Source organism: Ovis aries, chromosome 8 (assembly GCF_016772045.2).
Source record: "Ovis aries strain OAR_USU_Benz2616 breed Rambouillet chromosome 8, ARS-UI_Ramb_v3.0, whole genome shotgun sequence".
Lineage (NCBI taxonomy): Eukaryota > Metazoa > Chordata > Mammalia > Artiodactyla > Bovidae > Ovis > Ovis aries.
Window position 1 is genome coordinate 2524567 of NC_056061.1, and position 12976 is coordinate 2537542.

The window sequence follows — 12976 nt, forward strand, 5'->3', positions numbered from 1 at the left end:
AAGAATCAGACACTACTGAGTGACTTTCACTTTCAGGCACTGGTTCAAGTTCTCTCAAAGACTAGTAATGATATTAGTGATTTCTTGTGTGAGATAAAAATTATTTGATCACATGCAGTCTTACAGACTTTTAAAATGCATGCTATTTTATGAATAATTTGTATGCAAATTCTCTTCATACCTAAGACTTTCTGGAACTCTGAAATAGACCTCATGATAAACATGTAAATGTTGTAACTTGTCTATATTTCTGTGTGGGTGATTGTGGTGAGTTGTAGAATTAATTTTACATTTGTATGTTATATTAAAAATGCCAGTTTAATTGCTCTACAAATTTAACTTTTCTTCAAATAGAATGGATTGTATCTTCATTTTTATTAACCTCAGATCAGGAGATCCAAAGCAGATTTGGTATATTTCCAACTTTTGTCATGGACTTACATTTTTAACTGACAAGAATGAAATACCTGAAGTACTTAACACTTTCTTTATAGTCATTTTGTCCAGTGATGATGATGATGACGATGACGACAATGACAGGATTAACAGAAGAGAAAGCATCTCTCCTCAACCTGCTGATTCAGCATGTTCTTCCCCAGCTCCATCCATTGGAAAAGTAGAAGCAGCTCTAAATGAAAACACTTGTAGAATAGAGCATGAACTAAGAAGCATTCCAGCAGATTCAGAATTAAATACAGTTACATTGCCAAGAAAAGCAAGAATGAAAGACCAGGTACTTTTCACATTTATTAACATTTATTCAGATTTCTTCTTTGATATGTAAATATTTGGGGGGGAGGATAATTTGGTGGTATCAATAGAAAAAAATGAATTATTCATTAAGTAGAACTTAAAATAACACTGGGAAGATTATTGAATGAACATTAAAGCATACAGAAAAATATATTTTAAATAAAGGCTTAAAGTGTAAAAATTCAACAAAAAGAAACATCAGCCTTTAGTAAGCAAAATATAAGTGTAAAGCACATATATTTGTATAATCTAGTAGACAGTAAAAGATCATTTTAACTTGGGTATATTTTATTAATAGCATAATATGGTTATAGTATATTTTATGTTTTACTGTGAAATTTTAAAAATATTCAGATGACAAAAGAAATTCTGTCAATCAACAGTATGTCTAGAAAGGAGTATTTGTAATGCGGGTAAACTATGCTGATGTCTATAATAAACCAAGAACTTTTAAAAGTTAGAAGGAAAAAGAAAATTTAAAAAAGGTAGGAATACACCAAAAGAAGGGAAATTCAGATAATAAAACTTTATAGGAAAAGTACATATCAAAGAAGATAAAATATAACCATATACTTAACAAACTTTCACAATTGATGCAAAATCAGTTAACACATACATTGGCAAAAATCCAGGGAAAAGGTACTTTCCTTATATGTTGATGAAAAGAAGGTAAGTTGTGGCCTTTTGGAAAAAGAGTAAAAGCATCTACTGAAATATTTAAAATGTATACTGAATGACCAAGTAATTCATTCCCTAGACTCAAAGGAATCTTTAACCTCCAGTGCTTTGATTATATATACAAATATAATTATTAGCAAACAATCATTTTAATGATTGATATAGAAATTACATAGGGACTTCCCTGGAGGTTCAGAGGTTAAAGCATCTGCCTGCAATGTGGGAGACCTGGGTTTGATCCCTGGGTTGGGAAGATCCCCTGGAGAAGGAAATGGCAACCCACTCCAGTATTCTTGCCTGGAGAATTCCCTTGGAGGGAGGAGCCTGGTAGGCTACTCCACAGGGTCGCAAAAAGTCAGACACGACAGAAACTTCACTTTCACTTTCATAGAAATTACAGAAACTTCACTTTCACTTTCATAGAAATTACTGAAGAAACTATAGTATATATGTGCCGTGGACTATTACTCAGCCACTGTCAGTGAAAATTGGAGCTGTATCAATGGCTTAGGATTTTCTTTTTTTTTTCTTTCTTCTGCTGGACAGTTTTTTTTTTTTTTTTAATGGACTAGAATATTTATTTTTTCTTTGTTTTTTTTTTTTTTAAATTTTAATATCTTTAATTCTTACATGCGTTCCCAAACATGAACCCCCCTCCCACCTCCCTCCCCATAACATCTCTCTGGGTCATCCCCATGCACCAGCCCCAAGCATGCTGCATCCTGTGTCAGACATAGACTAGCGATTCAATTCTTACATGATAGTATACATGTTAGAATGTCATTCTCCCAAATCATCCCACCCTCTCCCTCTCCCTCTGAGTCCAAAAGTCCGTTATACACATCTGTGTCTCTTTCCCTGTCTTGCATACAGGGTCGTCATTGCCATCTTCCTAAATTCCATATATATGTGTTAGTATACTGTATTGGTGTTTTTCTTTCTGGCTTACTTCACTCTGTATAATCAGCTTCAGTTTCATCCATCTCATCAGAACTGATTCAAATGAATTCTTTTAACGGCTGAGTAATACTCCATTGTGTATATGTACCACAGCTTTCTTATCCATTCATCTGCTGATGGACATCTAGGTTGTTTCCATGTCCTGGCTATTATAAACAGTGCTGCGATGAACATTGGGGTACATGTGTCTCTTTCAATTCTGGTTTCCTCAGTGTGTATGCCCAGCAGTGGGATTGCTGGGTCATAAGGTAGTTCTATTTGCAATTTTTTAAGGAATCTCCACACTGTTCTCCATAGTGGCTCTACTAGTTTGCATTCCCACCAACAGTGTAGGAGGGTTCCCTTTTCTCCACACCCTCTCCAGCATTTATTGCTTGCAGATTTTTGGATCGCAGCCATTCTGACTGGTGTGAAGTGGTACCTCGTTGTGGTTTTGATTTGCATTTCTCTGATAATGAGTGATGTTGAGCATCTTTTCATGTGTTTGTTAGCCATCTGTATGTCTTCTTTGGAGAAATGTCTATTTAGTTCTTTGGCCCATTTTTTGATTGGGTCGTTTATTTTTCTGGAATTGAGCTGCATAAGTTGCTTGTATATTTTTGAGATTAGTTGTTTGTCAGTTGCTTCATGTGCTATGATTTTCTCCCATTCAGAAGGCTGTCTTTTCACCTTGTTTATATTTTCCTTTGTTGTGCAGAAGCTTTTAATTTTAATTAGATCCCATTTGTTTATTTTTGCTTTTATTTCCAGAATTCTGGGAGGTGGATCATAGAGGATCCTGCTGTGATTTATGTCGGAGAGTGTTTTGCCTATGTTCTCCTCTAGGAGTTTTATAGTTTCTGATCTTACATTTAGATCTTTAATCCATTTTGAGTTTATTTTTGTGTGCGGTGTTAGGAAGTGACCTAGTTTCATTCTTTTACAAGTGGTTGACCAGTTTTCCCAGCACCACTTGTTAAAGAGATTGTCTTTACTCCATTGTATATTCTTGCCTCCTTTGTCAAAGATAAGGTGTCCATATGTGTGTGGATTTATCTCTGGGCTTTCTATTTTGTTCCATTGATCTATATGTCTGTCTTTGTGCCAGTACCATACTGTCTTGATGACTGTGGCTTTGTAGTAGAGCCTGAAGTCAGGCAAGTTGATTCCTCCAGGTCCATTCTTCTTTCTCAAGATTGCTTTGGCTATTCGAGGTTTTTTGTATTTCCATACAAATCTTGAAATTATTTGTTCTAGTTCTGTGAAAAATGTGGCTGGTAGCTTGATAGGGATTGCATTGAATTTGTAAATTGCTTTGGGTAGTATACTCATTTTCACTATATTGATTCTTCCAATCCATGAACATGGTATATTTCTCCATCTATTAGTGTCCTCTTTGATTTCTTTCATCAGTGTTTTATAGTTTTCTATATATAGGTCTTTAGTTTCTTTAGGTAGATATATTCCTAAGTATTTTATTCTTTTTGTTGCAGTGGTGAATGGAATTGTTTCCTTAATTTCTTTTCTACTTTCTCATTATTCGTGTATAGGAATGCAAGGGATTTCTGTGTGTTGATTTTATATCCTGCAACTTTACTATATTCATTGATGAGCTCTAGTAATTTTCTGGTGGAGTCTTTAGGGTTTTCCATGTAGAGGATCATGTCATCTGCAAACAGTGAGAGTTTTACTTCTTCTTTCCAATTTGGATTCCTTTTATTTCTTTTTCTGCTCTGATTGCTGTGGCCAAACCTTCCAGAACTATGTTGAATAGTAGCGGTGAAAGTGGACACCCTTGTCTTTTTCCTGACTTTAGGGGAAATGCTTTCAGTTTTTTACCATTGAGGATAATGTTTGCTGTGGGTTTGTCATATATAGCTTTTATTATGTTGAGGTATGTTCCTTCTATTCCTGCTTTCTGGAGAGTTTTTATCATAAATGGTTGTTGAATTTTGTCAAAGGCCTTCTCTGCATCTATTGAGATAATCATATGGTTTTTATTTTCAATTTGTTAATGTGGTGAATTACATTGATTGATTTGCGGATATTGAAGAATCCTTGCATCCCTGGGATAAAGCCCACTTGGTCATGGTGTATGATCTTTTTAATGTGTTGTTGGATTCTGATTGCTAGAATTTTGTTGAGGATTTTTGCATCTATGTTCATCAGTGATATTGGCCTGTAGTTTTCTTTTTTTGTGACATCTTTGTCAGGTTTTGGTATTAGGGTGATGGTGGCCTCATAGAATGAGTTTGGAAGTTTACCTTCCTCTGCAGTTTTCTGGAAGAGTTTGACGAGGATAGGTGTTAGCTCTTCTCGAAATTTTTGGTAGAATTCAGCTGTGAAGCCGTCTGGACCTGGGCTTTTGTTTGCTGGAAGATTTCTGATTACCGTTTCAATTTCCGTGCTTGTGATGGGTCTGTTAAGATTTTCTATTTCTTCCTGGTTCAGTTTTGGAGAATTATACTTTTCTAAGAATTTGTCCATTTCTACCACGTTGTCCATTTTATTGGCATACAACTGCTGATAGTAGTCTCTTATGATCATTTGTATTTCTGTGTTGTCTGTTGTGATCTCTCCATTTTCATTTCTAATTTTATTGATTTGATTTTTCTCTCTTTGCTTCTTGATGAGTCTGGCTAATGGTTTGTCAATTTTATTTATCCTTTCAAAGAACCAGCTTTTGGCTTTGTTGATTTTTGCTATGGTCTCTTTTGTTTCTTTTGCATTTATTTCTGCCCTAGTTTTTAAGATTTCTTTCCTTCTACTAACTCTGGGGTTCTCCAACTCTTCCTTTTCTAGTTGCTTTAGTTGTAGAGTTAGGTTTTTATTTGACTTTTTTCTTGTTTCTTGAGGAATGCCTGTATTGCTATGAACTTTCCTCTCAGCACTGCTTTTATAGTGTCCCACAGGTTTTGGGTTGTTGTGTTTTCATTTTCATTAGTTTCTATGCATATTTTGATTTCTTTTTTGATTTCTTCTGTGATTTGTTGGTTATTCAGAAGTGTGTTGTTCATCCTCCATATGTTGGAATTTTTAATAGTTTTTCTCCTGTAATTGAGATCTAATCTTAATGCATTATGGTCAGAAAAGATGCTTGGAATGATTTTGATTTTTTTGAATTTATCAAGTTTCGATTTATGGCCCAGGATGTGATCTATCCTGGAGAAGGTTCCATGAGCACTTGAAAAAAAGGTGAAATTCATTGTTTTGGGGTGAAATGTCCTATAGATATCAATTAGGTCTAACTGATGTAATGTATCATTTAAAGTTTGCGTTTGTTTGTTAATTTTCTGTTTAGTTGATCTGTCCATAGGTGTGAGTGGGGTATTAAAGTCTCTCACTATTATTGTGTTATTGTTGATTTCCCCTTTCATACTTGGTAGCATTTGTCTTACATATTGCGGTGCTCCTATATTGGGTGCATATATATTTATAATTGTTATATCTTCTTCTTGGATTGTTCCTTTGATCATTATGTAGTGGCCTTCTTTGTCTCTTTTCACAGCCTTTGTTTTAAAGTCTATTTTATCGGATATGAGTATTGCCACTCCTGCTTTCTTTTGGTCTCTATTTGCGTGGCATATCTTTTTCCAGCCCTTCACTTTCAGTCTGTATGTGTCCCTTGTTTTGAGGTGGGTCTCTTGTAAGCAGCATATAGAGGGGTCTTGTTTTTGTATCCATTCGGCCAGTCTTTGTCTTTTGGTTGGGGCGTTCAACCCATTTACGTTTAAGGTAATTATTGATAAGTATGATCCCAGGATTTTCTACATGGCACTGTTTAGTGAGAATACTGAGATGCAGAAATTATGTGCATATTTTCTTATTTTTGTAAAAAGAACCTAAAAAATAAATTTGTATATTAAAAAGTTGTATGTACATATGTCAGGAATTCGTATATATGTCAGGAATTCGGGAAGTTGTAGATTAAAATATGGAAACATACATATTTGATTGTTAAGATGGGATCAGTAAGAAATGAAAAACCAAAAGTAACTATAATAATAGAAAAAATATAGGTTGATAGTTTGGTGTAATCTTAGGAAATGCCTTTCCAAACATTTCAGCACAAGCAAAAGTAATGAATGAAGAGCTGAATATATTTGTTTCAGTGGAAAGTACAATGCAGTGAACCAAAACACCATCCACAGAATTTAATAGGTAATGCAACTGGGAAGAAATAGCGAAATATGTGACGGAGGATAAGTTGGTCCCTTACATAGTTTTGATTTGTTAAAAATCAAAAATAGAAGCAACTATAGAAAAATGAATAAAGGATATAAATAAGAGGAGTTTTTTGTTTGTTGTTTTGTTTTTTTTTTAGAGTAAGGTACAAAAAAAGAAATATATTTTTAAGTGTTAGATTGCTGGAAATTACCTAACTTAACTATTGAGCTAAGTAAAATCTCATTTGAAGAAATAATTCTAAAACTGAAAAAAGTTTTAAACCTCTCTAATAGATATCTGTTAATAACCTGGAAAAATATTCATTTAAATCAAGATCTTGTTTTATTTATTTTTTTTTTTGATGATAAGGATTTTGACATCTTTACTTTTAATTACATTTAATTTGAATATATACTTATAAAGATACTTTTATATTATGATTAATTTGCATTTGGGAATGATTGAAATCTTAATTCAATAGATCAAGTCATTTAATAGTTTTTAATATATAAGGAAGCATCATTTTATAATGTAAATAGCAATTTTCCTAAATTATCAGTTTTCTAAAGAGCTGCTAATTTAATCCAAATATAGCAACTACTACCACTGTTACTAGATAACTTTTATCCAGCCTTTTACCATGCATGAAGCACCATGCTAAGCTACGTATATGCATTAGCTCATTTGAGTAAATACTGTTACATTTTAGTTTAGGAAACTAGCATTTTCAGTTTAGAAGTTGTTATTATAAGTCTTACAAGATCAGATCATTGAAAGGTAGTGAAACTGTTGTTTGAACCCAGGCTATCTGATTCCTAAAGGACCATTTCTCCGCTTAGCTGTTGCTGGAGTTTCACCTAATAACTGGGTAAAGTGGAACAGGAAGAGTTTACCGTTACTGTTATAAAATCAATAAATACTTACTCATGTAGCACTGCTGAAGTAAAATCAATTTTATGTTTTGATAGTTCCATTTCTTCTGTTGGGTCATCTTTGCTATGTCTACTTAGTTTGCCGTCTTGTTTTAATAACTTACTAAGTGAAAATTTTTTTTCTTTTTCAGTTTGGTAATTCTATTATCACCACACCTCTAAAACGTCGCAAAGTGATTTCTCAAGAAACTTTAGTTGATCCTATATCTTTAAGCTGCCAAAGTTCCTCTGATACTGTAGTTTTAAACTGTCGAAGTATACGAGTAGGGACACTCTTCCGACTATTAATAGAACCTGTAATTGTAAGTACATACTATGCTCTTTACTACCAATTATAAGATTCAGAATTTAATATATAATCTTTTAAAATTTACAAGTTAAAATATTTAATAGAACATTGCAATTATTTCATGATTTCAAATTGCTTTAAGAATATGGACAATTATAAATAGCTACTCACCATAAAAATTAGTGGGTAAAAATTTGATCATATGTATTCTGTTAAAAAATTTTTTTAAATTATAATATTCAAAGTAGTGCATAATCATTATAGGAAAATGTTTATTCTCACTGAGTTGGAATTCACTCCAGTGTGTTACCGTTTTATTCTCATGTCAGCCCAATGCATGAAAACAGTATTTTGAGGAACTTTATGAGAAAAAGAAGAATTGAAAAGCTTTGGGGTCTGCATAAAAATGTCTTGTGACATAGTGACTCCTAGAAATAGATTATTGGACTTTGGTGGCCGCCCAAGAGGCATTGTGCTTTTGAACTAGTTCAGTGTCCAGAGAAGCCAAAGAACTTTCTTTCGTCCCTTTATCTTACTATCATACCTGTCTCATTGTTATTCTGCTACCACCAGCCCGATTCAAATGTATCTTTTCTGTTTAAGATTGTAACATAATCTCCTTAATCTGCCTTCTGAGTCATATTTTGTTTTCTTTCTGATGTATCCTATGCATTGTTGGTAGGTTAATCTTCCAATAGCACTGTACTCATAAGGCTGCTTAACTCGGGTGTCCTTAATTCTGTGTTTCCAACTATTTTTTAATGAATAGAGGCTGGCGTCATTCCCGGTATTATAAAGATCAGATGGACAAATGCAGTACATGAATCAGTTTTTCTGCCTTCTATAGGCAAAGTCCAAACAGCATGTCATTTAGGGTCTCTGTAGCAAAATCTTCCCCCAAAATCCATGATTGTTACTAATTTATCTTATTTTTTAGTTTTGTTTAGATTTTATCAAGATACAGCTAGAAGGTAAGCTGTTGTATGTCCTACTGCTCACTAAAGCTTTGTTTACACTAAAACACTTTATTGGAATAAAAAACGTTATTTTTAGAATTCACTAAGATAATTAGTTATTATATGCGTTGTAACAAAGGGCATTATACCATAAGAGTGGAAATTTCATACTATAACATCACAGTAGCTATGTTTAAGTTTTTAAGTATTCTTCATTAGAATTCTCTTTCCATATGGGAAAAAATGTATTTAGATACTTCTTTAAGATCAAAGATTCTTCTTCATTTTCCCACTAAAGTTACCATGTACAAAATATAATAAATATGTGGGGGCTCAGATAGTAAAGAATCTGCCTGCAATGCAGGAGACCCAGGTTCGATCCCTGAGTCAAAAACATCCCTTGGAGAAGGGAATGGCTACCCACTCCGCTATTCTTGCCTGGAAAATCCTTGGACAGGTTAGTGTGGCAGGCTATAGTCCATGGCGTTTTGGAGTCGGACACAATTGAGCAACTAACACTCTCACTTTAAGTTTTTCATAATAAATGTGTACTTTAAAATTGTAATTGCCTAGTTTGCTCCATTCATGATTTTGCCCGCTTAAGAACTGATTCCTTTTCCATTTCCATTTGTTTTTCTCCAGAACCAGAAAATGATCCTGTAGGGATTACTTTAAATACCTCTGATCTAACAAAATGTGAATGGTGTAGTGTCCGAAAATTACCAGTAGTGTTTCTTCAGACTAAACCGGCAGTTTATCAGAAGCTGAGCATGCAACTGCAGATGAACATGGAGGATAAAGTTTGGAATGACTGTAAAGGAGTAAATAAATTAACAAGTAAGTTATGTAGAGCAAGTGTACAATACATTGGTTAGCAGACTGTGAGTTGATATTGATAAGATACCTTAGATGTATTTGTATTACCTACACTCTTGATAATGACATTATAAGATATTACTTCCCTCATTTTATAGAAGAGGAAAAGTCCATAGAAAATGGAAGTTCTGAAGATAAAACCCAGGTTTAGCCATTTGGAAAGTTTTCAAAACGGGTTGAAACCCCAAAATATACATAGTGTTTATTTAACACTGTATAATCTGAGTAAAATGAGGTGTTTTGTTTTAATGTACTGATAGAAGTTGTAACTGTAAATCAGCCATCAAGTTGGAATCTTTAAAAGTTAGCCTGAATAGAAAGTTTGAAAGTTCATTAACAGGTCTTCATTTTCTACAATAAATCAGTGTGGTTCTCCAGTTGGTTTGTTTACCTTCCCCCAAACATTTGTGGCATAGCGTGACTAGCTGTGTTCTTCTCACTAATTGCTCCTTCAGCTTAATGATAAGTAAATGATAGATAACTATGAAAGCTCCAAGAGTTGGCACATTAGTGAATATCGGCTTTTACAGTTAAATCTGGAGTTACTGCCAATTTACATGGCAGTTTCTTATGTGTTTGACAGCAGTATTGACTGATTATATGTTTAAAACTCAATATATTTGGATCCTTTTAGGCGAAATAAATTAGTTACATCTATGAATAGATTCATTCTAGAGCTACTGCTAGGGTAATGTGTTCTGGTTCCTTTCTTTTAATTAACTTAAGTGACATTGTTAGGTAACGGTATTATTGGTCCTTATTTTAGTATTTATTACATATCCACTGTATGCCAAACACTGTTTTGAACATTTATATCAGGATTTCTGGTGATGTTCTTGGAAATAATTAGTTAACTTTTTATTTTAGTATCTGTTTACCTATTTTTTTCTTTTAGACTTATTAATTATATTGATTTCTTTTCAGATTTGGAAGAACAATACATAATTCTAATTTTTCAAAATGGCCTTGATCCTCAGGCAAATATGCTATTTGAAAATATTATTACTGACATTGGTATAAAGAATAATGTGTCAGATTTTTTTGCGAAAATTCCCTTTGATGAAGCCAATAGCAGACTTGTTGCCTGTACAAGAACCTATGAAGAGAGCATCAAAGGAAGTTGCGTGCAAAAAGAAAACAAAATTAAAAATGTAATTATTTTTTAAATGGTAACTTTAAAGGGAAATGTGTTTCATTATCATATTGCTTGTTTGGAGTTAGCTCTTTTTATTTCCATTTCAGAATTATTTGCTTTTATATGTAATTTGTAAACTATATGGTGTCAAAATATTAACGGTGGTGGGTGATTTGTGACACAAATAGTATTTGGTACAAGTCTCAGAAGTATTTTAGTTTCTTTCCACATTCTGTTCTTGTCTTTACTTTTTGTCTCCTTTTCTTTTTCTCTCGTCCCTTTTTCTTCCCCCACCTCCACCCCCCTTCAGCATACATATACACGCAGTGCTACATTCAAAGTGACTGGTATTCTAGTTCTTAAATTTGCTAGAGATTCCTATTGGTGACATTGGCTTCACTACAAATAAAGGCATTTTGGTTCCTGATGTATTGTAGTTTTATGTGTAACATGTGCATACACGGTTGAAAACTTGGAAAGGAAAAATATAAACCTTTTGATTCTGACTCTCACCAATTCTAGAATAACTGATTCTAGAATAATTGATCATGTAGTAAGTAACTCTGAAGCCAGCTGAATCAAAGGCCACATAACTGTAACATACAATGTAAGTTAATCAATAAAAATACAACTTAAATACTCGAAATTTGTCTCCTACCACAGCAACTGGAGTTTGCTGACAATTTATTAAAACTGCTTGAATGTTGCAGCCTGCCTACAAATTTGGAAATAGGGCTATCCAAGGCATAATACTGGTGAAGTTGAGCAAGACTTCACCAGAAAAGAACTATCCACACAGTTAGTGGGTTGAAGAAAAGAACAGGAGGAGGAAGGGGAACCATTCCCCTTCTTTTGCAGAATTGGCTACAGGAAATAATTCCAGAGGAAGAAAAGAGCAGCTGGAGCCATAAGGCAGCTGTGATGGACTCAGATTTCAATGGAAGGCTCTTTCTTTAAGGACTTCTTGATTCTGGAGAACTGAAGCTCAATGGACTGTGTTCCCTGAGCCTCTGCTCCCATATTCCATGGATTTCCTAGGCACTGAACTTAGGTAGGCCTCCACTTGTAGAAGAAAAAACCACTATCTGTTCTTTGGATTTTACTAACATAATCTAATTTAATATGGATGATAGAGATCTTAGACAAGATACCAGAAAACCAGTTACAAAAATTGGAAGTATTGTTCTAGAAGCTACAGATAAAAAAGAAAGTGGACCCTAGTTTTGCCTGTTTTTTATTTTTAATCCTTTTTAATTGAAAAGCATTCTTGCCTTTATCTTCCTGTTGAAATTTTTTCAAATTGATTTTGTGAACTGGTAATTTAATTTTCCTTACCAGGTGGCCCTTGAATCTAAAATACAACTTAAAAACAAACAAGAATTCCAATTTTTTGATGATGAGGAAGAAACTGGAGAGAGCCATACCATCTTCATGGGTCCTGTAGAAAAGTGAGAGAATTCCTTTACATTTGTAACACTTAAATTTCTTCTCTGTTTTATTACATTTCAGTGTTATACAGACCTATTTTTGTTTTGTTTGCTTATTTTTTAAAATTTTGTTACAGATTGATAGTATATCCACCACCTCCAGCTAAGGGAGGCATCTCCGTTACTAATGAGGACCTGCATTGTCTAAGTGAAGGAGAATTTTTAAATGATGTTATTATAGACTTTTATTTGAAGTAAGTTAATTTTCTCCTAGCCTTTTAGCCAATTTTTAACACATCATAATGTATGTTTGTTTTCTAGAGTCAGAATTGTATTTTGAATTCCATCAATGCCACTTACTGTGTGACATTTGGAAAGTAATGTCTCTGTGTGTTTCTTCATTTCGAAAATGAGAATAATAGGAATGCAAGGGATTTCTGTGTATTAATTTTATATCCTGTGACTTTACTGTATTCATTGATTAGCTTTAGTAATTTCTGATGTCATCTTTAGGCTTTTCTATGTAGAGGATCATGTCATCTGCAGTGAGGGTTTTACTTCTTTTCCAATCTGGATTCCTTTTATTTCTATTTCTTATCTAATTGCTGTGGCTAGAACTTCCAAAACTATGATGAATGATAGTGCTGGAGATGGTATGGAGAAAAGGGAACCCTCTTACACTGTTTGTGGGATTGCAAACTGGTACAGCCACTATGGAGAAGAAGGTGGAGGTTCCTTAAAAAACTGGGTATAGAACTGCCATACGACCCAGCAGTCCCAGTGCTGGGCATATACCCTGAAGAAACCGGAATTGAAACAGACAC

At 33.9% G+C, this 12976-nt stretch overlaps 1 protein-coding gene across 8 annotated transcripts in view; it reads left to right on the forward strand.

The window, feature by feature from the left end:
• The window catches only part of SENP6 (SUMO specific peptidase 6), a 131536-nt gene that overhangs the window by 91523 nt on the left and 27037 nt on the right, over positions 1-12976 (forward strand). For all 8 annotated transcript variants that reach the window (XM_027972290.3, XM_042253153.2, XM_027972291.3 and 5 more), the window contains 7 exons: positions 495-733; positions 7601-7771; positions 8696-8729; positions 9357-9551; positions 10515-10741; positions 12064-12173; positions 12290-12406. In XM_027972290.3, the coding sequence (XP_027828091.1) occupies positions 495-733; positions 7601-7771; positions 8696-8729; positions 9357-9551; positions 10515-10741; positions 12064-12173; positions 12290-12406 (1093 nt within the window). The remainder of the gene's footprint in view (positions 1-494; positions 734-7600; positions 7772-8695; positions 8730-9356; positions 9552-10514; positions 10742-12063; positions 12174-12289; positions 12407-12976) is intronic.